Source organism: Notolepis coatsorum (genome assembly GCF_963971535.1).
Source record: "Notolepis coatsorum genome assembly, chromosome: 14".
NCBI lineage: Eukaryota > Metazoa > Chordata > Actinopteri > Aulopiformes > Paralepididae > Notolepis > Notolepis coatsorum.
This window is the reverse complement of record NC_140178.1, coordinates 55,294,283-55,321,204: the sequence shown is the minus strand read 5'-3', so window position 1 is coordinate 55,321,204 and position 26,922 is coordinate 55,294,283. Positions and strand designations below refer to the sequence as shown.

Sequence of the window (26,922 nt, the reverse complement as noted above, 5' to 3'; positions counted from 1 at the left end):
TTTGCAACCGAATAATACCACGGCTTGAGTCGAGTGAAAATGGATGACTGATACTTTTAACTCTTTGGGCGCCACCCACTTTCCCCATCTGTCCCGCCTGGTGCCAGCGTTATTGACCATTTTAGCGATGTTTGCAGACCCATAGTGTGTTCTGTATTATAGCTATGGAGACAATTGTATGGCTCATTTGACAGGCATTGTTCATAGTCCATTACTGACTAATCAGTTAATTTCTACACACTGTATATTTTGTATTTTGTATATTGTTTGTATTGTATTACACGCTAAACATCGCCCCTTTCCAAAATAATCCAGTATTTTTTCATAGAATGCAAGATATGACTTGTTATATGCAATATGCCCAAATCATTCTGGTTGATCGCCTGAAACCCAAATACTCCCACAAAATCATCAAGGGGGGCGGTCGTTTCAACTAGAAACTCCGATCGTGTTTGTCGAGCATGTTTTACGTCCGGTAAAACACGACTCTGATAGTTTCAAAAACATGTTTCAGCGGGCGGCTGGGTAGCGCAGCGGACTAAGCGCCTGCCTACCACCGCAGATACACTGGTATCGAATCCAGCTGTCAGCGGTACCTCCGGCTTGGTCGGTCGTCCATACTAACACAATTGGCAGTGTTAGTGGGTGGGAAGCTGGTGGGGTATGTATCCTGGTCGTTGTAAAAAGCGACTCGTACAGGTCGGTCGGGGCGCCTGCTCAGCGAGGAAGGGAATTGGGGGAGGTAGTGTGTCATCCTCCCACGCGTTACACTCCCCCAGTGAGAGTCCTCGCTGTCAGGTGAAAAGAAGCGGCTGGCTGACTCCACATGTATCGCAGGAGACATGTGATAGTCTTCAACCCTCTCTAGGCCGGCAAGTGGGGGAAAAATGCGCGCAACGACCAGGAAGGGAGTTGGCATAACGACTAAATTGGGATGGGAGAAAAATACAGAAAAAGGGGAAGAAAAAGCAGATAAAAAAAAAAAAAACATGTTTCAGGTTATTCCAGCACATGGGGTCGGGAATTAAGTAAAATACTGCCGTGAAACAATTCTGCAGCCTTTTTTGCAACAATAGTGATGAAACGATCTACTGATCTACTTTTCTCTCACCCCACAAATATACAGCCCTAGTCCCATTGTATTCTGTCCTGAGTTAATATGAGGATGGTGTTTTTTCTCTGAAGACTCTTCATTCTGGATGCAGCGTGGTTAAACCACTGCCCTTTTCTGCACTGCTGATATGTTATTCATTTTCTTAAGTGAATAACACGCACACACACAGGCTTTACACTTGGAGTTGAATCAACCCGTTAATTCACCAAATACTATTCTTGGTGACATGGCACAGTGACGACAGGACCTCACATACAGATATTGGGACATCAACACAAGCAGTTGACGGAAGACTAATCTCTCAACACATGTTCTGTTGAGGGGGGAAAACTACGGAGAATTGAGTTGCCAATGTCCTGTTCAGAGAGACGACTCATTCCAGTCCCAGAATAGCAGCAGCAGGTTAAGTGACTCAGACATTGCTGAAGCCATTGATCATGTGGCCTGTGTAAATGAGCCCTGGCAACGAGAGGAGAGGAGCCACTTGGTATGATGCCCTGCACTCACTCCAATTCAATTAGGCTAGCCTGAGCTCAGCACTTTACCTCAGCACTCTTTCGGCTGTCCGGCTAATTGGAAGATATTGTTAATGTCGTTAGACAGCAGTCGCTACTTGCCAACGGACTTCCGCTGCCAGCAAAGCCTAATGCAGCCATGCTATCAGGGTTTTCGAGAGTCGGTAACCAGTAACCACTGAGCGAAACTGTGTCCCACGTATCCTCAACCATTGTAACAAAAAACAATGTTCAGTGGGACTGTAGGACACAAATTAACCTGACCTATAGAAAAATAGGCCATGGCAGATTAAGGCCATTATGAGTTCTAAGGGCATAGGCATTGGCAATTATGTTGTATGATTGTGATCACTTAAGAATTTTTCCTCTTCCATATTCATCAAATAAAAGCTAATTGAATGGGTCAACATTCATATCCTGTGACCCACTAGGACTAGGTCATTAATTCAGATTTTTCTTTTCAGATTAATTCATATTTTAAAACAATATAGCTTTTTGAGCTTTGAAAATGTCAAAGTCTTAAAGGGGAACTATCTTATAAATGGCCTTTTTCAGTGTTTAGCATTGTTTCCTAGCTATGTGAACTTATATTAATAGGATCTATGTCTCTAATTCTCATATTGGCACATTCTTCCAATTCTCCTCTCACAATATTCACCCTCACTGAACTGAGTCATCTGAAAATGTGCATATCTGTGATGTCAGAGGTTTCTCAGCTGCATAATAATGTGGCAGTTGATAACCTCGTTCCCAGCTTTATCTCGAGAGATAAAGCCTGGTAAAGCACTACGGCCGAAAGTGGGAATCAGGTAGGAAGTCCCGCCCCTGAAATCACGACACAGTGCTCATGAAAATGTATCCCCCTCAGAAACAACCTCGTTATCGCATCCCTCGACAGGCTGACAGACCTGCTTGTTGTTTGTTTCGCTGGGGACTATAAACGGATCAGGGGGTGCCCGGTATTTCTGTATTTCCGATTCACATTTTAGGAGGCATAGCTTTACCAGCCTAGGCAGTTGATGTGGCAGTTGGCACCAGGCCACACAGTGGTTGGAGCCCAGCCTCAAAACGGCTTAAAATCTTGAGGTAGAAAAATGCTGTTTTTGAGTACTTGATTAGAAATACAAAACAATGATTTAAAAAAAAAAAGAAAACGTACAGAGGTGTTCCATAGACTCTCGGGAATTGTGTAAAAGTGCCCAAATAGTGAAAGAAATAGTAAAATAGTTCCCCTTTAACACATTCAGGGCCGTCTAATCTCACTCTGAGGCCAGCTTCTCATAACAAGGTTTCACTGTGCGTGAGGGTTGTTTGTAGAGCTAAATCTATATTTTATATTATTGCTATGTGTCCATTGTCAATTGACAGTATAAACCTTCCCTTCAATATGCCATAAAGAGAATTTCTTTTCATCAATATGTTCCCATTTTATAGCGTTGTGAATATGAACGTTATATCTGAATGGTCTAGGGTAATTCCTGCAAAGCTAGTTATAGGGCGCTAAGCTAATAATGTTAAATCGATCGTTTCGGCCCTACACAAGCTAGAGTTAAAAATCAAAGTCGTTTCTGATTATTGATTACCAATAACGGCATTCGTTATTGCAACATCATACGTTGACCGGGTGGATGGCTATGAGAACAAGGCCTGATCAAGCTGAAATTGACATCAAATCGCTCTTACCTGTGGCCGGTTGGATTCCAAAAAGAATTTCCCAGTTATTGATCGCCATCTGGTAGATGGTAGATCGATATGTCCATTGGCTGATGCTATATTCCTTTACTGCATACTGAATTCGGCGTCGCAATATTCCAGGCGATCGGTTGAATCCCTAGCTTCAGGCTAACAGAAAAGCTAACCCGTCTGAAACAAGGATTACTGCATTCGAGACAGCGCCAATACCAGGATCTGGCCGGTACTGCACTTTTCGAGGCCCCATATGCCGTTTCCAGCCAACATACAGCTCCGTGACATTGAGTAGGATATTAAAATTAAAATAAAAGCAAAAAACGAGTTTAACACGTATATATGTGGTTGGCCTCCAACGGTCGGATCCCAATAACGTATATATACGTGGTTGGCCACGAAACGGTTAATAATTTGTCAAAATCCTTATTTCCAATGTGGGATAACCAAAAGGGGCAATGTTGTGTTTTTGTTAAACCAGTTAAAGTCCTTTTTGAAGTTCGTAAAGGATCATGAGACATTAGTTGAAGCCTTGACTCAACATCTCTGAGTTTTACAGAGGGCCAGTGTGTTGATGATTGATGATGGTCTTCTTATTGCATCCATTTGCCTAATGCATTCTCTCTCTCTGTCTCTTTCCCTCTCTCCTCTCTCTCTCTCACCCCCCCCCCCCCTCTCCTCAAATCTCTATCTACCATGTCTATCTCAATCCAGGTATTGACTACAAGACCACCACCATTCTGCTGGATGGGAGGAGAGTGAAGTTGGAGCTTTGGTAAGTTCCTAAATAATATATTTGTTGTGCACTTGTACACATGCCTGTATGGTAATATATCTGTAGTGCACCTGTACACATGCCTGTATGGTAATATATCTGTAGTGCACCTGTACACGTGCCTGTATGGTAATATACAGGGAACAAACTTAACTTTTTCACTTACCAGCCATTTGGCTGGTAGATTACCAGTACCAGCCGGGCAGATTTTTTACTAGCCAAAAATTATAAATAGCTTTTTAGTATATCGCCATGTGTTGTTATTACATATAATACTCTCATATGCTATTTTCAATTAATATCATAAACAACATAAGGAATATTAGCATAATTTTGAGTGGACTGAAGGAATGAGTCGGCGTTAATAGTTTTAAATGCAAATAATTTATTGAAACATAGAAGTGGGGTCGGGACACACACACACACTGTGTTTCAACTCACCACCCCCGCATCATATTGTAGTCTGTCTTCAAACTTCCACTCCTCTCGAAACTTTTTTATATTTGAATATCAACATTATCTGTCCATCCTCAGTAATCCTCAGTTTACTATAATATACTCCTGTCCTGAGTCCTGACTAGTGACACCGTCGTCTTTCCAAACGCACGCACACACACAGGGAAGGGGAGAGTGCCCCCCCCCCCATTTCCCTTTCCTCAGTGCTGTTCACTGTGGCTCTGCCTCGTCTGATCATCAGGATTAGCTTGTTAGCTTACGTTAACGTTGTAGTGATTGGTACATAAACGTTCATTTCGGGGGATGTGGGCATAAAGGAATGGCGCCGGTGCAAAGCATGTAGCTGCATTGGACTCGTTGTGAGAAAAAAAAAACATCACAGACTTATTTCGCGTCTGTAGGCGCACTGCTGTGTTAACGCTGCTGCTCTGTTTTCAAGAAAGTTAAACACGGAGTGGGCGGATATCATATGACTCGCGGAGTTGCTCGAGGGTTTTTCAAAATAAGAGTATCATATGAACCTGAACGTTGCTAGCTGCCAGAGCCCAGATATTATGACTGGAGCTGCGCTTGGGGCGGCAATGAGACCCACACAGGATTTTCAAAATAAGAGTATCGATATGAAACTACACGCCAGCTGGCGGGCAGACTATTACTTTTAGCCGCCAGACGGTAAATCTACACGCATTTGGCGAATGGCGTGCAGTTATTTTGTTCCCTGGTAATATATCTGTAGTGCACCTGTACACATGCCTGTATGGTAATATATCTGTAGTGCACCTGTACACATGCCTGCATGGTAATATATATGTTGTGCACCTGTACACATTAGGCTTGGGCGGTATGACGGTATTACGGTATACCAGGGTATTTAGAAATCCCGACGGTATTGAAAATCAATACCGTCAAAATCACAGATGCGTTTCAGTTTATATTACACTGAAACGGAGTTTTGACAGTGGTTGGTTGTAGTGCACACACGCGCCAGCAGAGGGCGAGACCAGTCCTCACTAGTGGAGCGAGCCGCAGAGCTGGTTGTCTTCTACACACATGAGGAGGGGAAACCCCGCTTCAGTGGTTGAAATTAAATGAGACACGCTTACTGTTGCTGGTGCTGCGGGCTAACTGGCTATTCTGAGAGCTAACTGTTGTGTATGTGGATCACAACGGCGTTCACGCTTTACGGTAATGTTGCGACAGTGCTGTGAAAATACCGTAAAGCGTTGTGGTAACGAGAGTGTGTGTTGTTGTGCACTGGTGGAGCAAGCAAATAAACGGTAAAACGTTACGTCGCAGTCCGGTGCGTTTTTGAATACACAATACTAACGTTACTAGGGTGCTGTGGGCTTCTGGCTACCATTCTGAGAGCTAACATTAGTAGTACTAGGATGCTGTGGGCTTCTGGCTACCATTCTGAGAGCTAATGATAGTAGCACTCGGATGCTGCAGGCTAACTGGCCATCTCCGTGATTTGTTTACTTGGTAACACGGGTTGCCACCCCCCCCCCCCCCCGCTGATCATATACCGGGGTATTAGGTCATCAAGGTATGACTGTATGAAAAAAATTATACCGCTGTGGGATATTTGTGGATATCCTGATGAAGAATGTTCTCAGTCAACCGAGGTTTGGATAATAACAAGGTTTATTAACCAAACAGATAGAATACATAGAGAGAATGGCTGAGGGCTTCCCCCAGGTGATCAGCTGAATTGACCCAGGTAAAAGACCCCGATTGTGGTCGGGAGGAGCCCTATATAGTTCAACAAGGGGGGGTGTGTGGTCCCATTTGATAGGTCGAATGGGGGGGGGGGGGTACAGGTTTGGGGAGAAAGGGGAGGGGAATGTCTTATTCCACAGAGAGGGGGGGGGGGGCACAGGTAAGGGGGATACAGGGGAGGGGAGTATATTTACATGAGGACATTATATTATACCACAATACTCACTTTTCTCTGTTATAATGTGGGTGAGATTAATGTATAATATACCAGGATTGTTTGGAACAGGTAAAAGTGAATAGGTAAAATAGAAAACAATTAAAATAATGAAAATTTTGGCCGATGTGATGTTGGTTGGCATAACAGTTTAAAATAGAATTATTTACATATATGATTCATGACATGATCGACTGGACTGCGGTCTGTGTTATTTTGATATCAGAGATGTGGGAATAGATATTACCCTTTTCTTTTATTTATCGCTCAAAAATACCTATATCAATGAGTGGTCCTCAACTCTGATATCAAACAATAATTAACATAATCATTAGAGGCTATAGCTGTGCACATATCTTGGCATACCTTCAGTCGTTCATGTCGTGACTCAGGGGAGCTAATGTCATGGTTGTACATACAGGCATCGTAATAAAACTATTACATACATGTGAGCACTGTTTCTGTGTGGTCAGAGTGCACAGGGTGAAAAACAAAATCGTGTGCATAATTATTAGGAATAGGATTTACACATAAGGCTAATGTGTACAAAAACATTTTAACAACCGTTAACCTGGTGGTTAATAAAACTAACATGATTGATTATGGGAAAATGTTCAAAAATATATATATATGCACATTTTATAATGATTCTTGATGAAATTACTTAGGATCCAGTTGTATTTAACCTGAGTTTGAGTGTCACTTTCATCTGTGATTGCCTCAGTTTTGTTGGTCTTTACTTAGAATCAGGCATTTTTTTTTCATTTCTTCTCTATAAATGAGGAGATAAAACGTCTTATGCATCGCTTCTGTATGTAATTCTAGTGCATATACTATCAACTGTTCACCATACAGGTGCAAAACAACAACGTTACATGTCCTCTTCTATGAGAGAATAAACCATCTGATTCTTTCTTTTCTGACAATACAATTTTGTAACCTAAGTAATTCAAATGTGATGTAATACAGTAACACAGTAAAATTTTAATAAATACATAATAATGTGGACAATGTGGCGTTCAGATGTCTCTTGGTCCACAGGTCTCTGATGATGTCTCTCTTCTTGACGGTGCAGTCGGGAACATTCACTCCTCCATCATTCAGAGGGGGCCTACAGGAGGTTGCCGTCCACTCCCTGTGTACCTTGTCAAGGGTCACCGGTAGCAGTATACTAGTAGTGGCCTTGCAGACTCTTTTCCTGGAGCCTATGTTGTTCTCCACCACCATCACATGTCTGCCACTGTGCTCACGCTTGACCTTTATCAGGCCTAGAGACATGGCGGTAGGGTGGTCTTGAACGTGCTGTGTGGTGGTTGGTCCCCCGCTCCCCGTCATCGCGGTACCAGAGGGGCGAGGGTTTGCTGGTGTAGTGGCCTGTCTGTAGGACGCTCTCTCTCACACGGATGACAATCTTGTCATGGGAATCCACCTTGATGGTCGGGGACTTCAGTTCCCTTTTGCAGATGGTCTGCCGCGGGTCGCCGGGGTGAGGCTGCATGTCGTCCTTTCTGTCTCTGCTCCCCTTCCTTTGGGGACGTCTGTGTTGTGTGGGCTGGTGGTTCTCCCACGGTTGTTGTCGTCGCCCTGGTTGTGTCCGCAGCTCCTTGGCGGCGTCCCTGGTGGTCCTCTGCTGTCGTGGGTCGCTCAGGTCACTGGGTTGTGTTTCTCTTTGCCTGGTCCTGCCGTCGTTTGTGGTTCAGGTCACGCGTTGTCTCACTCGTCCTGTCCTCTCACCAATTTGTGATCTGAGGATGATAAAAACTGCCTTAGAAAACTCCTCACATAAATGATTCAACGCCTTTCTGCTACAGAGGAAAATCATTTAGGGTTAATTCATTTCATTGTGTAATACCATCGTGCATTTGATATCGTTTGGATCCGATCTTTGCATGGAATCAGAAACATTTATTTTTTATCTTTATAATCTGTGATGTCAAATTTAATTTGATCTTACCTCAGGATGCGTTGGGTGTACCTCAGGATACTTACCTCGCCACGCCTTCTCTGGCGTTCTTCACGTCTCAGTGTGGCTCGTCATAATTTAGCATGGGGAAAAAACATAAAATCTAGGCAGCCAGTTAATTTTGCATGAAAAACAATCATTCATTTTCTCGTCTACTCTTAAGTAGTATTAATTTAATTACCTCTAATATACCTTGTGCATTTTGATAATCATTGTGTAAATGATTATCCTGCTTTCAACTGATACAAATAATTCTAACCCTAGCTAACCTTACTGTCATGCACTTGTCCTAATAAACTAACCTACACTGTAGCACTCAACACTTTGATGAACATTGTTGCTCAGCTGATAGAGTTGTGCCCTTTTTGATGTCCTGTCATACAGAACCTGTGAGTCGCTTTTGGATAAAAGTGTCAGCTAAATGATCAATGTACGTGTATACCTTGTACATTTAGATAATTGTGTTTCAATTTTGGTGGTTGATATTTTGCAGTCATGGAAATGTATTAGTTTGTTAAAAGAATCATGCATGTTATTGGTTATAAGCAGAGAATAGAAGGAGGGGATAGCATGCAAGTTATGTTATTTTGTTAGTATGGGAAATATGGTGCCTTTCATGACTGCAAATTCTTCACCCGTGTCTGATTCATGTTAACTAAGTGGTTCTCTGTTGGTCCACCAAGTCTGTGGTCAGAGTGTAGGCATACCCTGTGGGTTTCAACTAAGTGCCCATCCTGAATAGTGTCTGCTATCGTCTCACAATTGATTTCCCTTTAGCTCCAAACTGATTTCTGTTCTAATGTAGATTAACTCAGTCCCTTTTTGTCTCTTGATTGTCTGTTTGCTTCCTGTAAACACAATTTACATGTGGGTGTTTGGATGCAGATTTGTTTTAACTGGTCAATCGATTGTCTTTCAGCTCCACACATGTTGGCATGCAAATTGTTGGAGTTTCAGTCTTTTGTGATACAATTTGGGTGTAGGTCTCTGCATCTCGCCTCAGAGCCTGACTGAAACTAAAAACACATGTTAATTTTCCACTCCTAAGACCATTTTTGAGTGTGTTCTCCTTGATTGTCTGTGAGCTTAACAAAAACATCAGCTAGTTCTCATCCATCCCATCCTAGGATGTAATGATAGTGTTATCATTTATCAATCATATCGCATATGTACACTCATAAGAATGTGGAACCACACATTTTGAATCATGTTTAAAAATGTCTTACAATGGAAAGGGCTAGTTATCTTTCATTGGTTCTTTAGATAAACACATTAACTCAAGTGAATAAACACATTAACTCAAGTGAATATAACCTATTTGTTAACCTAAACATCTTACTTTTAAACATAATCTATGTTGTTTGTGCCCAAGTTTTCAACATTAAAAGCTTATAAAGTCTAATCTAACGCTGTTTATGTGGACTACAATTCCTGTACTGCCATATACCGGAAACCGGAAGTGTTTGTTTAGCTCCCCGTATTGGTCAGTATGACCGGTATGCCCACAGATGTATTATAATTCTGAAACAGACATTGTAATTAGCTTTATGTGACTTATAATGTGTAAATTAAAGCAACAAACACTCAAGTGATCTGAGATAGTTGTAATTTACTGTAACTGAGATGATAGTTGTGTATGTACAGTTTCTACGTCAAATGTATATACTCCCTTTTCTTGACTCCTTTTGTATCACAAACAGTACTGAATCTGCAAATCTGGTATGTCATAAATGTATAGATGTAGCAGTACTGACTATCTGTATGTCATATATGTCCTGATGAATTAAAAATGGGGGACCCTGATGTAAACAAGACGAAAGTCTTTCTCTGGTCTGCATCCCCTTAACAATTGTGTGTATTGAGCTGTACTGTATTGTACCCATTCTGCAATCTGTTAATAAAGTTTTCAATCAATCAATCAAAGCATCTATATTTATGATTTTCATACTCACCGGGGAAAGCTGTTGTGTTGACGTCGTATATTATACGTGGATTTCATATACCTTCGGCCTCGGGCATATTAAACCTTACCGTTCGCCCAATGATAGTTTCATATCGCACTTTTGTATGACGTCATCAGTCCACGCGACGTTCACGCGTTCCCATTCATCTTGGAAATAGCGCTTTGCAATCCATACAGTATTTTTCCCACGAGCTCTCAATAGCCTGGAATTCCTAAACCAGCGTTTTGTTACCGAATGAACGCGCCTGTGCATATGTGAAACGTAAACAAACTGAAACGATAACTATACTTCCCCAAATGGTCGTTCCCGTGGGCCGGTTTTGTTGATTCCGGAAATTACTATCCTAGTTTGTCCCGTGAGTTGCACCTCAATGTTATCCTCTGTATAACGGTACTCGTCTCCCTATGCTCGTCGCGCTATCCGTCGGTTTCTTTACTCAATACAGCACCGCGGCGGGTTCTATACTGTGCACATACAAACGAGACTTAAAACAGACAAACAAACATTAATACATATAAGTTAACGTGTGTGTATATCTGACTGTATTGGATCGCTGTTCGTTTAGTCGACCAGCACCGCTGCGACAAGGCATTTATCCCTTGATAACCTATACATCGTTATTAAAGTCATAACGACCGAACCTGACTTCGAAATTTACCAGCGATATATTAGATTATATATACCTTTTAATCATACTCTCGGTCCCTTCAACCCGCGACTAATGTCTCGTTAAATGTACATTCACGTACTGCCGAGGCATCGCCGGTCACCTTCCCGCTATCTGTATGATTAATTGGTTAATTCAATCCAAATACATCGTTTTCAGGAATGGAAGAGGTTGTGAGCTTAGTTTGAGGTTGCATCTATGAATATATGATGTTACTCTGTTAAATCTAATTAGATTATAACAGCTTCTCGGTCCTAACTTCCCGCCTCTTTGCCAAAAGAATCACAGAATAGTTTCTAAGAGAGTAGCGTTTTCCAATGATATCACTCTAATAAGCTCACGTATCTCCTTTTGTTGCCTATATTTCAGTCTGAATTAGACTTGGGTTAGCAATCCAACAACCTGTATTGTGCCCTAACTTTCGGTTTGGCAACAGCTCAAATCCGGGAATAGCACTAACAACCCATCCTCTCAGAACATCTGTCCAGATAAAGGACCCAGGTACACGCGTTCCCCAGTACGATTCTCAATACAGATCAGATATATTAATGCACATTATTCTTACTCAGCCATGATCTCAATATTTGACAACATTCTGTAATATTCACCTGGCACAGAGAAAAGCGGGAAGGTTTTAATTCCTTGCCATACATTTTTGGTCGACCAGTCTATTATACTCACTTTTCTCTGTATAGCTGAAATAATACAGCACACTGGTAGGACGCAAGAGTCCGTCACAAGTTCGTAGACGCCAATTGTGGGATATTTGTAGATATCCTGATGAAGAATGTTCTCAGTCAACCGAGGTTTGGATAATAACAAGGTTTATTAACCAAACAGATAAAATACATAGAGAGAATGGCTGAGGGCTTCCCCCAGGTGATCAGCTGAATTGACCCAGGTAAAAGACCCCGATTGTGGTCGGGAGGAGCCCTATATAGTTCAACAAGGGGGGGTGTGTGGTCCCATTTGATAGGTCGAATGGGGGGGGGGGGGGGGGGTACAGGTTTGGGGAGAAAGGGGAGGGGAATGTCTTATTCCACAGAGAGGGGGGGGGGGCACAGGTAAGGGGGATACAGGGGAGGGGAGTATATTTACATGAGGACATTATATTATACCACACCGCCCAAGCCTAGTACTCATGCTTGTATGGTAATATATCTGTAATGCACCTGTACACATGCCTGCATGGTAATATATATGTTCTGCATCTGTAATCTCTGGACCTTTACTTTGCAACTAGCACCATGTAATACATCCACACTGAGAGGACATTCAGATCCCATTGTCATTGTAGTCAAATTGGGACTATAATTGTCATGATTAGGGATGGGTACCTTTCACATTTACCGGCACCTGTGAATTAGGGATGCACCGAAATTTCGGCACCGAAAGTTTTCGGCCGAAAATGGCAAAAAATGGCCTTTCGGCTTTCGGCCGAAAGAGTTTTTTCACCGAAAATATATCACAGAAACAGAAACAACCTTGCGTGTTGTTGTGATGATGTCGCGCTGTCGGGAGTCGCGCTGTTTCTATGTAAACTGCGCGCAACGCGTCCAATAAATGCGTCTTTAACATGCTTTATATCCTTATTTACTATATGCCGCGGCAGGGTTAGAAATTAAAAAAAAAATTCAAGGGCTTTTTTTGCCCCCCTTAACACTTTGACTGCCGGAAAACGCTTAAAAGCGTCATTCCCGGCCATGCTCAAGTTGCCGGAGGACGCTTTACAGCGTCCTTATATCAATATTTCTAAAATCTGCGATCGGATTCATATTTCCCCTCCGCTGGCCTGAGATCCACCAGGAGGACCCACTGAGCTCTCTGGCGGTTCAGGAGCGCCATCTGGTGGCCGATCGGCGCAATCGCCAAACAGGAAGTGCTATGGAGGTTGTGCTGGTCGGCCGTATTACTTCCGGGCACTCTGTTTGGCTACCGGGACTCTATCTCGACACAATACATAGCGATCGATTGCCAATAACTCGATAAACAACATGATTTGGACATATATACTATTATACAAGCTGGAAATGGACCCGATATTTCTACATACCATAATAGGTAAATGACTGTTCCACGCTCATCGCCCAACGGCGCGAGGAGGATACGGTAAGATTCAGCGTTATTTTTGATCGTATTCCATATAAACTGTTATGATGAACATATCACCCACACTAGATGAATGATATAACGCTGCCCACGGAATTATAAACGATCCCCCGCCCATCCGGTCATCATCAGATCATACGTAGATCATTCTAGAAGTACGTCCAATTGAAATTCTTTATATCGCCCCGATTGCCATCAAACTGTATTTCATCATCAATATAATGCATTTGGGGCTATATATCACGTTCTGGAGAAAGCTGCAGAAAGAGATGAAAACATACTTATACATTAGACTTACTATGAATATGTGAATGAAAAAGTTTAACGTTGCTACACAATGAACAATACATATAGGACTTTGAATGGGCCCTAATAATGGCAATGTAGCAATAGAATTTAAAAAGTTATAGCCCTGCAAAGAAGGGGAATTTCTCCATAGACAAATAGCGCTGGCAATCCACAGTCATTTTCCGGATTTCTGGCCGGCACCCATAGTGTTAATTGATTTTCGGGGGCTTTTTTTGTATTTCGGGGGCACAACATTTTTATAATGAAAATTAACATAAAGATTATAAAACATTGTTGACACTTTTTTTTACAGTCTTCGTCCCTATGTTTGATAACGTAATGTTAATGTCTCCATATATAGGGCTCTACGCTAACCTTTTTCCCAAGGAGCACATGTGCTCCTAAATAAAATGTTAATAAATAAAATCTAAATACAAATTTAGGCGCACACAGAAATTTAGGAGCACAGTGACAATTGTTCAAGTAACACACACACACACTATGTGTGACATCATGGCTTGGTTTCATGTTTTGAGGTACCTTCAATTATCTGTAAATAATACATACACACTCTATCTAAATAGATTAAATATTATTGTCCCTGAGGGCAAGTTTGTGTTGTTGTCTTGATATATCTACAAATGGCAGACGAATAGCCGGTTGCCTCTGGATCAATGAATGTCTAATATTGAATAATATTATTAGCTATTTTATTTTTAACATCCCTAATTCCAACAGTCAAGAGGCTTGTTTCAAATTGATACATGAAAAACCCCACACACGCAACGTTTGTGAGTATAGGCTCTGGCCAGATCGATCAATGAAATACGTTGCACGCTCAGCGCTGTGAAATGAAGGAAATACGCATCGGGATCGGATTTGGATGTTATTCTTTGGAGTTGTATTACAAATGGAACGGTCTTTCCCCGCCGAACACAAGTTACTTAACGTTACACAGGTCGCGCTATGCAGATGCTTAGCTTGCTAACGTTAAGATAGCAGTGTAAATTATGTTACACTATGCATGCTTGATGAAAGCAGAGCAGAGCTCTCCGTCTGTCTGCGTTTGCAGCACCTCTCAAGCACCCTGTAACACGCAGCGGGCCCCGCCTCCCTCCCTCCTTGCATTCCACCCAAAAACTGAATTTCAGTCCAGTTTCTGAACTATTAACAGCGGAGCTGTTTTGTAATCTTCACTCGTCTCGCACACTGCAAGTAAATGATTTTTCCGGTTCGCACACACACATATTATTAGGGGCAAATACGAGGGAAATGCTCGCACTGTAGAGCATATATATAATTATATATATAATTAGTAAACTGTCAGGGGCTTTTCTTGCCCCCCTTAACTGATATCCGAGGGCATTTGGTCAATTTTCGAGGGCATTTTGCCCCAAGCCCCCGTTAATTTCTAACCCTGTGCCGCGGTTAATCACTGAGTGATCTAATATGCATATTATTCAGAGCGAGAGGGGGGGGGTTGTGTTTCTCACATTGACGCTGTCTGTCTGTCGCGCGTCTACTGTGCCGAGTCAAGCGAGCACATTCAGCTGGGGACTAGTAAGGTGCGCTCAGTAGAGCACAGATGTCCGCTGCGCAGCCAGAGAAAAGATGGAATTAATGTACTGTATGCATTCAGAAGTGCTGAATAAATGTTTTATGGACCCATAATAGTGATTATTTATTATTTAAGTTAAGTTTTGCCATAATCATATTTTTCCATAATCATAATGTTCCACAACATTGGTAAAAAAAATTCTATTCTATGAATCATTTTCGGCCTTTCGGTTTTCGGCCAACTGTTTTCTATTTTCGGTATCGGTTTCGGCCAAGAATTTCCCATTCGGTGCATCCCTACTGTGAATCGATACCGATACCCAACGGTACCTTTTTTCGGTACTTTATTCTCAAGAAATTTAATTTACCTACCTCAGTCGTAAAAAAAAATCCAAACTTCAAATAACTACAATTTCGACAGTTTTCGGCTTGTCATTGCTCCGACTACTTTGTTGTTGAATCAAGTCAAATCCTAGGTAAGCATATATTGTGCGTGTGAACGTTGACATGAAAAGAAAAAAAAAAAAAAAAAAAGTACATTTTTTTTTTTTTTCTTTTTTTCTCTCTGTATCTCACTTGATTCGATACTCGGTAGTACCGACGTGTTACGGTTCGGTACCCATCCCTAGTCATGATACTACACAAATACCTTCATACATGATTCAGCAGACAATAGCCTAGACAGTGGTGCATAATTAATTAATGACAGTGAATTGGAAAACGTATAACAAACCATCTGGCACATTAGGTTATATATTCTCACGTTTACCAAATACATTTTTAATTACATTGTATAGTGACTAGGCTTTTGAGCCAAGGTTTTTTTTTCCACAGGACATTATCACCGGAGAGATTGGAATATCGGACATCCAACATTATTATTCCGGGGGGAAAAAACGTAATTACCGGATAACGGTAGCCCTGGTCTCAGAGGGATATGCAATGAAATAATTATTGTGTAATGAGGTAATTGAGAAGAAAATTACAGTTTAACCTCTTAACACTTTGGTTGCCACTTGTTAACATGGTTGAATGCCACCACCCACTTCAATGATAGCGTTGTGAACGCATAATCTCTGTCTTAAATTATTGCTATGTGTCTAATCTGCCCATCGCTTATCAATGACTTGTTTGCAGTCAACATTGTCCAAACGGATTGTTTTTTAATCGGTTCATTTCCGTTTTATAGCATTTTGAAAAGCCCTAGTTTTTCAGGAAAATATATAGATTCCGTGATAAGCTGCATTTACTGGAATATTCTGGCATACACAAAAACTGTCATTTTTCGGCCCATTTATGAATCGTTTTCAAATAAACGCTTGATTATCGATAGTACTTATGCACGCTAGAGAAGCGATCTGAAAAATATATTCTCATTTCCTGATCACACACACACACATGGGGCACACGCTGATATTTCTGTGAAAATAGATCCGATTACCCCAAGACTGCTAAAATAAATTGCTTACCTCAGATCAGATGTTCTCCAAAAAGATTATTCCAATTCCTGATCGCCATTCCAAATATCGATCGCGTTTATTGATTCAGCGTTGGGTACTGTAAATATGTAGTCCACACGTTTTCCGGCTGGGCGATCACTTCGGTCTCTTTAGATGCCTCACCGGAGAAGTAAAATGAGGAGGCTGGACCCCCTCCCCCCTCCCATCAGTCTAATCCAATGGGGTGCAGTACCATCCCGAGAGACGGTAGGGGGCGGTATTTTCCCAATGGAGCTCAGAGAGAGTCTGCAACACTAGCGTGAGGCTCGATTGAAGAAATATGAATTCAAATCGCTAATAAAAAAAAATACGACAAATAAATAGTATATATATAGTTGGTGGCATTCAACAGTCGGCATGAACTAACGACAAAACGCATCCTTGCAGGGAACAAAATTAACTTTTTGACTTAACAGCCATCTGGCTGGTAGATTTAAAAAACTACCAGCCAGGCAGATTTTTTACCAGCCAAAAATTATAAATAGCTTTTTAGTATATCGCCATGTGTTATTATTACTATATAATACTCTCATATGCTATTTTCAATTAATATCATAAACAACATAAGGAATATTAGCATAATTTTGAGTGGACTGAAGGAATGAGTCAGCGTTAATAGTTTTAAATGCTGAATATCAACATTATCTGTCCATCCTCAGTAATCCTCAGTTTACTATAATATACTCCTGACTGACGTCACCGTCTTTCCAAACGCACGCACACACACAGAGAAAGGGAGAGTGCCCCCCCGCCCCCCCCCATTTCCCTTTCCTCAGTCCCCACTGTCTGCTGTTCTCTATGGCTCTGCTCTGATCAGGATTAGCTTGTTAGCTTACGCTAACGTAACGTTCATTTCGGGCGATGTGGGCATAAAGGAATGGCGACGATTAGGGATGCACGATAATTATCGGGTTGATAATTATCGGGCCGATATCAGCAATTATGACGTCATCCCGATAAACCCCATAACGTTATTGATAGCTCCGATAATATATAATACATTTTTTGGTTAAAAGAAATCCGGTGTGGGTGGATTTGGATGAAGGGCGCTTGTTTTTATTATAGCCTCCTCCCGTTTTGCCAGTACTGTGGTACGACTGATGGCGTGTGGTTTAGGAACAGGGAGTTTTTCACAAATCCAGCGCTCCCTTTCTTGGCTGTGACGTAGTCACGTTACATTCGGAGGCAGACAGTCGATCTGCCAATTATGTCCCACCGCTTGCACCCACCTCTTCTTACCACCAATCAGAAGCTCTCGTTCGTTTATTTACCTCCGGATTGTCGGCCATTATTCTACTCTGAGCTCAGGCTAATAACGTTAGCTCCCCGCCAGCCACATTGACAAGTACCAGCGCTTATACATTACTGGCAAATGTCTTGTTGCACTTGTGGCAACGAGCGTTGTCAGCATCGACTTTAGTAAAATAGACCCAGACTTTTGAACGTTTCGTTCTGTCCGCCATGATGAGAGCAGAGCTGTCTGTACTCGGCAGCACCCGTGTGTGTGTGTGTGAGTGAGTGTGTGTGTGTGTGAGCACAGCCCCCTCCTTGCGCAGGCAGAGACACCGAGGCAGGAGAGATATAGAAAACGCCCAACAAGATTAGTTTGCGACGTTTAAATTCCTCAAAAAAAACTCCATAATTTCTCGAGTACCGATAGCAGTACCGATGACGTCGGAGCTTATAAATACAAAAAAAAATAAAAAAATTGACAAAAAAAAATATATATATATATACATTTAAAAAAAGATATATAATACAATAAATATCGGTTATCGGCTTGAGGAGCATAAAGTTATCGGTATCAAAAAATCAATATCGTGCATCCCTAGCGACGATGCAACGCATGTTAGATGCATTTGACCCGTTGTGAGAAAAAAAAACACAGACTTATTTCGGGGCTGCTGTGTAGCGCTGCTCGGCTTTAATGCAAGCAGAAGCACGGACTGGGGCGGATATGACTTGCGGAGTTGCCACTGTTTTTTTCAAAATAAGAGTATCATATGAACCAAACGTTGCTAGCTGTCGGAGCGATAGATATTATGACTGGAGCTGCACTTGGTGCGGAAATGAGACCCGCACAGGATTTTCAAAATAAGAGTATCGATATGAACTACACGCCAGGTGGCGGGCAGACCTCTCATTGTTAGTCGCCAAACCTTAAATCTGCCCGCCATTGGCGGTTGGCGGGTACTTATTTTGTTCCCTGCATCCGTGGCACTCAAAGTGTTAACAGGCAGGCAGAAAAGTGGCCTTTTTTATACTTGAACTTGAGGACTGCATACTTTTTTTGCAAAGTTTAGCATTATACTTATAGCACATGCGTCTCTTTTGAAAGATAACATTCTGAAGTTACTAATGCAAAAAAGGAGAATCACTTTTAGTGCTAATGAAATAGAGTAACAGAGGTTTGAACTTGAGTTGATTTTTACATATTTGTTTCACATGTATGTGTAAGATTATAATTGTTTGTTGGTTTCCTTAACACTTTGAGTGCCAGCGACGTGTTATGTCGTTATTTCATGCCCCCCGTTGAGTGCTGACGACGCAAATTGTAGTTTTTTTTTTTTCTTTCTTCGATCTGAATTCATATTTCATCAACCGAGTCTCCCGTTGGTACAGCAGCCCCTCTAGGAGTTCCGATGGGAAAATACCGCCCCCTATCGTCTATCCTTGTGTAACTGCAGGCCATTCGATTAGACTGGTGGATCTGTGGGGGGGGGAGCCTACTGGCTCCACTATGCTGGCGAGGGATCTGATGAAGAGGGAAGTGATCGCAAGATGGAAAGCAGCTTGGAATATATATTTACAGCAGCCAATAATCAAATCAATAAACGCGATCGATATTTGGAATGGCGATCAGGAATTGGAATAATCTTTTTGGAGAACATCTGATCTAACGTAAGGAATCTATGTTACCAGTCTTGGGGTAATCGGAGCTGTTTTTAACCTATATCTCAGCGTGTCCCGTATGTGTATATATGTGTGTGTGTGTGCTGTGCTGTTGAGGAAATAAGAGAATCGATTTCTCAGCTCGCTTCTATAGCGTGCATAAGTACACATACTATCGATAATCTAGCGTTTATTTGAAAACTATTCATAAATAGGCAGACAAATGACAACGTGTCTAGTGTATTCGAGAATATTCCAATAAATGTCGTTTATGACGGAATCTTTCTATTTTCCTGAAGTTTTCGAGAGAACGATAGCTTTTCGAAATGCTATAAAAAGGATATGAACCGATAAAAAAAACAATCCGTTTCGACAATGTTGACTGCAAACAAGTCATTGATAAGCGACGGGCAGATTAGACACATAGCCATAATTTAAAACATAGATTATGCGTTTTTAACGCTATCATTGAAGTGGGTGGCAGCATTCAAGGGGGTAAAAAGGAAAACACGGCCGGCACTGAAAGTGTTAAACATATAGGTGAAAGAACAAAATTAAGTAAAATTATTATTATTATTCCCCCCCCCCCCCCCCCCCCCCCATTTTCGAGTAATACACGATCACTCGAGTATAGCATGCGATCAATCGATCTGGATTATTCTTAAAAATGCCCATCCCTAATACGATATGTTATATCAGCATATCAACATATATGCTATGTTATGTCAAGTCAAGAGTTTTATTTGTCACGGCATACAAGTATACAGTGAAATGCCCGCAACGATTGTGCATAATACAATAGTAAGAATCCAATAGGATGCGAACGACATTTGTGCAATAATACAAGTAATCAAAGTAGGGCATATCGGTATATGTACATGAGTTTTTACAAGAGCATGGTAAGACATGCTAGGTCCTGTGATAGTGCAATACACTGTTAGCTACGGATGAGGCACTGGGTCTTTATGTACACTGCTATACAATGCTATATTATACAATCTCTTTAAAGTGACCTTTCATTTTGTAAAGTGACCATAAGTGTGAGCGTGTGCAGCATGAATGTGTGTGTTCATGTTAACACTTTCAGTGCCAGCAGGGGGTGCACGATTTAGTGCTTGAATGCCCACCATCCACTTCAATGTTAGCGTTAATAACGCCTAATCTATGTTTTAAACGCCTAATCTGCCCGTCACTTATCAATGACTCGTTTTCCAGTCAACATTGTCAAAGCGGATTGTTTTTTTATTGGTTCATTTTCGTTTTATAGCATTTTGAAAAGCCCTCGTTTTCAAGGAAAATATAAATATTCCATGATAATCGCCCTTTACTGGAATATTCTAGAACGTTGTCATTTTTCTGTCTATTTATGAATAGTTTTCAAATAAACGCTAGATTATCGATAGTATATGTGTATGTATGCATGCTATATAGGCGATCTGAAAAATCGATTCTCTGATTTCCTCAAAGCCATCGCCCACACACACACACACACAGGGCGAACGCTGAGATCTCAGCGAATACAACTCTGATTATCCCAAGACTTGTAAAATAGATTCCTTACCTCAGATCAGATGTTCTCCAAAAAGATCATTCCAATTCCTGATCGCCATTCCAAAAATGTATCGCTTTTATTGATCCAACGTAGGCCTGCCGCAATAAGCAATAAATCGATTAATTGCCGCGATAATTAAAATGAATGCAATGATTTTGACGGGCGCGATTAATTGCTATTTGCGCGTTTGTTTTAATGAGGCGGACCCAGTGCCCCTTGTCAGTCACTGTCCGTGTTGGGAGGCGGGCCGCTGGCTTTACTACAGAGCACAGCACAGGAGCTCCGTGGGGCTAACGTTACCCCTCATTGTGTCTATTCTACTAGCATTAACGTTACTCATACAAACAGAGTAAACACAGTTTTCAATCAATCAATCAATAACAACATTAACGAGACCCTCGTTGTGTCTATTCTGCTAACGCTAACGTTACCTCTCATTGTGTCTATTCTACAAGCGTTAACGTTAGCTAGGCTGTCTATGCTAACGTTAACGTTAGCATTAGGCTAACAAGCTGTAACGTTACCAGTTGCGTCTATTTGCTAACGTTAGCATTAGGTAATAACCGGTTTAAAATGGATGGTGATTACCTCACGTTGTGTCTATTCTACTAGCATTAACGTTACTCATACAAACAATCAATAGCGAGTTATATTGATCACGCTATGTACGATAGCCATGCTAAAACGCTAGCACAACATTAGCACCTAACCTAACAACAAGCCTTAACAAGTCAGCGATCTTTTTGCGAGACTAAACTCTCCGCTCGGTGGCAAATTGTGTTGATGTCGGTTTTGTTTAATCAATAAATGAGGCAGAATACACAGTGACTGTATCCTTTGTTTATTGCACTTGTGCCTGCTGCAAACATAATGATTATGAAATCCTAGAGACGCGTCTCTATTCTGACCAATCAGTGGTCTGCAGTGTTTCACGTGACTTTTCTGGTACCCAAAGTACCTGATAATCACAACAATACTTCCGGTCCGGTCGGTGGGCTTCAAAATAAAAGTCTAAAACACAGGAAAAGACGGAGCGGTGGGCTTCAAAATAAAAGTTTTGGGAAATAAATTTCTCAAAAAAATTCTCTAACCGGTCGCAATTATATCGCTTATCGCGATATTTTCGGGGGCAATTAATCGCCCAGCAAAATGTGTTATCGTGGCAGGCCTAATCCAACGCTACATACTGTAAACACATATTCCACGCTGTTCTGATGGTCCACAATGAATCCGATCGGCTCGGGTTACATGCCTGAGAAGTAAAATGTGGATTCCTGATTTTTCTTTTCTCATCCATATTCATTGAGTCCATTCCAAGGGTGCATTACCATCTGGGAGACGGTTTTTTCACATCTGAACTCCTAATGGGCCTTGTTTACCAACGGGAGACTCGGTTGATGAAATATGAATTCAGATCGCTAATAAAAAAATAACACGCTAATTGTCGTGGTGGGCATTCAGGCGTCGGGCTGATAACATGTGTTATCACGTGGTGGGCACTGAAAGTGTTAAAGTGGATGCTAGTGTGTGAACGTGTACAGTGTGTGTGTTGTGTGTGTGCTCATGTGTGCTTGTGTGTGGAGAGTTCAGTGTTCAAGGCTCTGATGGCCTGGGGGAAGAAGCTGAGCCGAAGTCTCTCTGTCCTAGTTGCCGGTGTTTGCAGGCGTTTGCCTGACCGCAGCAGCTTGAACAGGCTGTTGTTGGGGTGGTGAGGGTCTTTCATTATTCTGCAGGCTCTGGATTTGCACCTCTTGTTATATAGGACCTGCAGGGTTGGTAGTGCAATACCCGTAGTACGCTCGGCTGAGCGTACCACTCTCTGTAGGGCCTTCTTGTCCTGTGCCGTGCTGTTTCCATACCAGGCAGTGATGTTTCCAGTCAGGATGCTCTCTACAGCTCCGGAGTAGAAGGACTGGAGTATCTTCCCCGATACTCTGAACTTCCTTAACTGTCTCAGGTAGTGTTGTCAAAAATATCGAAATATCGATACATATCGATACTGAATATTTAAAATGGTTTCGATACTCATTTCCCGAAGTATCGATACTTTCTGCAGTACCGATACCAGCTGGCTTGCTCTCGCAAGTTGTTGACAGACAGACGCGCTGCCAGAGCACGCTTGCCCTTCCGCCTCCTCCTCCTCCTCAGAGACCGGTGTCCGGCAACAGACACAAGCTGCTGCTGCAGCCTCCTCCCCCTCACAGCCGGGAGCCCTGTCTTTAGTTTGTAAACAAAGCTATTATTAGCTAACGTTAGCTGTCGTTCCTCCGTTAGCTTATGCTAGCTAGCTGGCCACATTTATAATTACTTCATGGAAACGGAGTAACCTCAAGCCGAGCCCACCCACACTACACCAGTACACGCATGAACTCGACACAACTACCCCGTTTCCAACGTTAGGTCGAGCGGAGCCCATCCTACACTAATACACGCATGAACTCGACACAACATTACCCCGCCTCCATGAAGTGTCCAATTAGCAGCAATGTTGTTGAAAATGTAACGTTAATAAATGCTCCGAGCATAGCTCCGGAGAAATCTCCCTCTCTCTCTCTCTCTCTCTCTCTCTCTCTCTCTCTCTCTCTCTCTCTCTCTCTCTCTCTCTCTTTCTCTCTCTCAAGTACCCTTGTTTTCGGGTCATAACTAGAAAGGTGCGCTCAGTAGACCTCAAATCTCCAGCAGCCACTCTCTCTTTCTCTCTCTCTCTCTCTTTTCAAGGTATCGTATCGAAGTCGAAATTCCAGTATCGTGACAACACTAGTCTCAGGTGGTAGAGGCGCTGCTTCGCCTTTTTTATGACTGAGTCTGTGTGTTGTCCATGTCAGATCCTCTGAGATGTGGACCCCCAGGTACTTGAAGCTGCTCACCCTGTCCACGGTAGCCCTGTTTATCCTCAGTGGTGTGTGTGTCCCCTGCTGTTTTCTCCTAAAATCCACGATCAGCTCCTTGGTTTTACCAATGTTCAGGAGCAGGCTGTTGTCCTGGCACCAGCGTTCCAGTACCTCAACCTCCTCCCGGTAGGCCTTCTCGTCGTTGTCAGAGATCAGCCCCACCACCACTGTGTCGTCCGCAAACTTCACTATGGAGTTGGAGCTGAACTTGGCCACACAGTCATGTGTGTATAGTGAATACAGCAGCGGGCTCAGGACACAGCCCTGGGGGGACCCGATACTCAGGGTGATGGTGTTGGAGGTCTGACCCCCCACCCTGACCGCCTGGGGCCTTTCACTCAAAGTTCAGTATCCAGGCGCTCAGAGCAGAGCTCAGACCCAGCTCGATCAGCTTGTCCACCAGTCTGGTGGGGACTATGGTGTTGAACACTGAGCTGTAGTCAATGAACAACAGTCTCGCATAGCCCCCCTTCTGGCGGTCTAGGTGAGAGAGGGTGCTGTGCAGTACTTGGGATACAGCATCATCAGTGGACCTGTTTGGTCTGTATGCAAATTGCATAGGGTCCATATCACTGGGGAGGGAGGCACAAATGTGATCCTTAACACTTTGATCGCCATGGTTAAATTCATAATTTACCATCCCTAGCCAGCTCTATTTGTCTATGGAGAAGTTCCCCTTCTTTGCAGGGCTATAACTTTTTTAATTCTATTGCTAAATTGACATTATTATTGCTCATTCAATGTCCTATATCCATTGTTCAGGGTGTAGCAACGATATACTTTTTCATTCACATATTCATACTAAAATATGGTCTAAAGTATAAGTATGTTTTTATCGTTTTCTGCAGCTTTCTTCAGAACTTGATTTATAGCCCCAAATGCATTATATTGATGATCAAATACAGTTTGGTAGCGATCAGTGCCAGATGAAAAATTTCAACTGGAGGTACTTCTAGAAGTTACTACGTATCATCTGATATTGACCGGATGGGCGAGGGGGCATTTATAATTCCGTGGGCAACGTTATACCATTCATCTAGTGTGGGTCATATGATCATCAGATCAGTTAGTATAGAATACGTTAGAAAATAATGTTGAAACTCACCGTATCTTCTTCGCGCCGTTGGACGATCAGCGTGGAGTAGACAGTTTTCGATTATGGGATGTTGATCCTGATGTACCATTTCCAGGTTGTATAATACTATATATGTCCAAATAACGTTGTTTATTGAGTTAGGGCGAGCGATTGATTATCCAGTGTGTTGAGATAGAGTCCTGCTAATGATCGCGAGTGCCCGGACGATATATGGATGAGCACTTCCTGTTTGACGAGTCACTTCCTGTTGGCGATCTGCCGATCGGCCACCAGATGGCGCTCTTGAACCGCTAGAGAATTTAGTGGAGCTCAGCTGTACATCTCAGGTCCCCGGAGGAGAAATATGATTTCGATCACAGATTTTTGAAATATTGACATCAAAGACGAGTTACGGCGTTTTCGGCAGAATGAGCATGGTGAGGAATGACGTCTAAACACGTCGTCTGCGATTTAAAGTGTTAACCAGCCTCTCAAACCATTTCATGGCCACAGAGGTGAGTGCCACCGGTCTGTTGGGGAGGATTTCTTTGGTACCGGGTAGGGGTGTAACGGTACACAAAATCCACAGTTCGGTACGTACCTCGGTTTTGAAGTCACAGTTCGGTATTATTTTTGGTACAGTGGGGGGGAGGGGGGAATACAAAAAAAAAATGCTTTTCATTTATCTATTTATTTAACTATTAAACAATATAAAACGAATTGGCCATAATTGACTGAGCAAACTAATGCTTACTGCTGTAACCTACTAATAACACTTAAAGGCCAACCTTCATGTTGTATTTTTGTTCAATAAACAATGTGGACTAGGCCAACTGTGACTTTCATGAAGAAGGAAAAAAAAGTATTGAAATTGACCCAGTTTTAGCGTTTTTATCAAACATTTTGTCTGCCCAACACAATCACCACGCACGTGGATATTTTAATCAATGGTTCATAACGTGCGTGTGTAATCGAAATGATGTCGTCACAAGAGGTGCAGGGCACCAGGGGGCTCACCAGGGGGCGCTGAGAGTCACACACAGCTAGTGGCAGGCACTGAGAGCCTTGCTACTACTAGCCGAATGAAAATGTATCTGTTTCACCTAACAACACTATTGCTCCTTGATCATAGCCATCCATCTCTAAAGCTAACCACTATTTGTAAAAGCCACAACCACGTTACCATATTTGTAATAATGTAAATCATTGTGTCGTTGTACATATTGTGTACACCGTTATAAGCTAACATAGCTTAGCTTGGTAGCTATTGTACACGATAGCTATGAGCTAACTAACGCTACGGCCGCCGCTGTTGTCGCGTCCACAAGCTCCCCGGCAGGACACCCGGGAGGACGGGGGCACACAAAGAGGAGAGAACCACCCCAAATCGAGCACTCATGCCGGCCGACAAGCCGGACACCGCGGTTGTTGTTAGCACAACAGTAGCCCACTGTGATGCACCGAGTGGGCCACCATTGATCAACATGCAGCGACGTGTAGCTTGCATGATGCGTGTGCAGTGCTTTGCCACACAGGTCTGAGAAGAGGACCTGCACATGATTTTACTCGTTCCCCAAACTCCTCTACATGCCCCGATCTCAAATGGTTCACGACAGTAGACATAATGCTAACGTTAGCCAGCGCCATATATCGAGTAGTACTATGACCCGGACAAGCATAAGGCATACGCTTCCTGAAGTGACGTCACGGCCGTGCTAGCGTCTGATAAGCTTTTAGATTCGGCTCATTAATATGCACCTGTAGTGACGTCGGCGTTTGATAAGCTTTTTTGATTCGTGCGTGCATGTTATTCGTGCGTGGACCTTTTTAACTCTTTCGGAGTGGCATTTCCGGTGTCAAATGGAAAAAAATAAATAATGAAATTATATACCAATGATGTAAACTACCCATAATTGATCAGTAGGGTTTAACCTGGATGTTGGGCTTTAAGTAAATCTGAAGATTATTATATAGCAGATGCCTTGG

The 26,922-nt window shown here is 42.4% G+C and overlaps 1 protein-coding gene across 4 annotated transcripts in view; it reads left to right on the top strand.

Moving 5' to 3' along the window:
• LOC311239802 (ras-related protein Rab-40C) overlaps nucleotides 1–26,922 on the top strand; it is an 87,595-nt gene that overhangs the window by 18,437 nt on the left and 42,236 nt on the right. For all 4 annotated transcript variants that reach the window (XM_084328251.1, XM_084328250.1, XM_084328249.1 and 1 more), the window contains exon 3: nucleotides 4,030–4,090. In XM_084328251.1, the coding sequence (XP_084184377.1) occupies nucleotides 4,030–4,090 (61 nt within the window). The remainder of the gene's footprint in view (nucleotides 1–4,029; nucleotides 4,091–26,922) is intronic.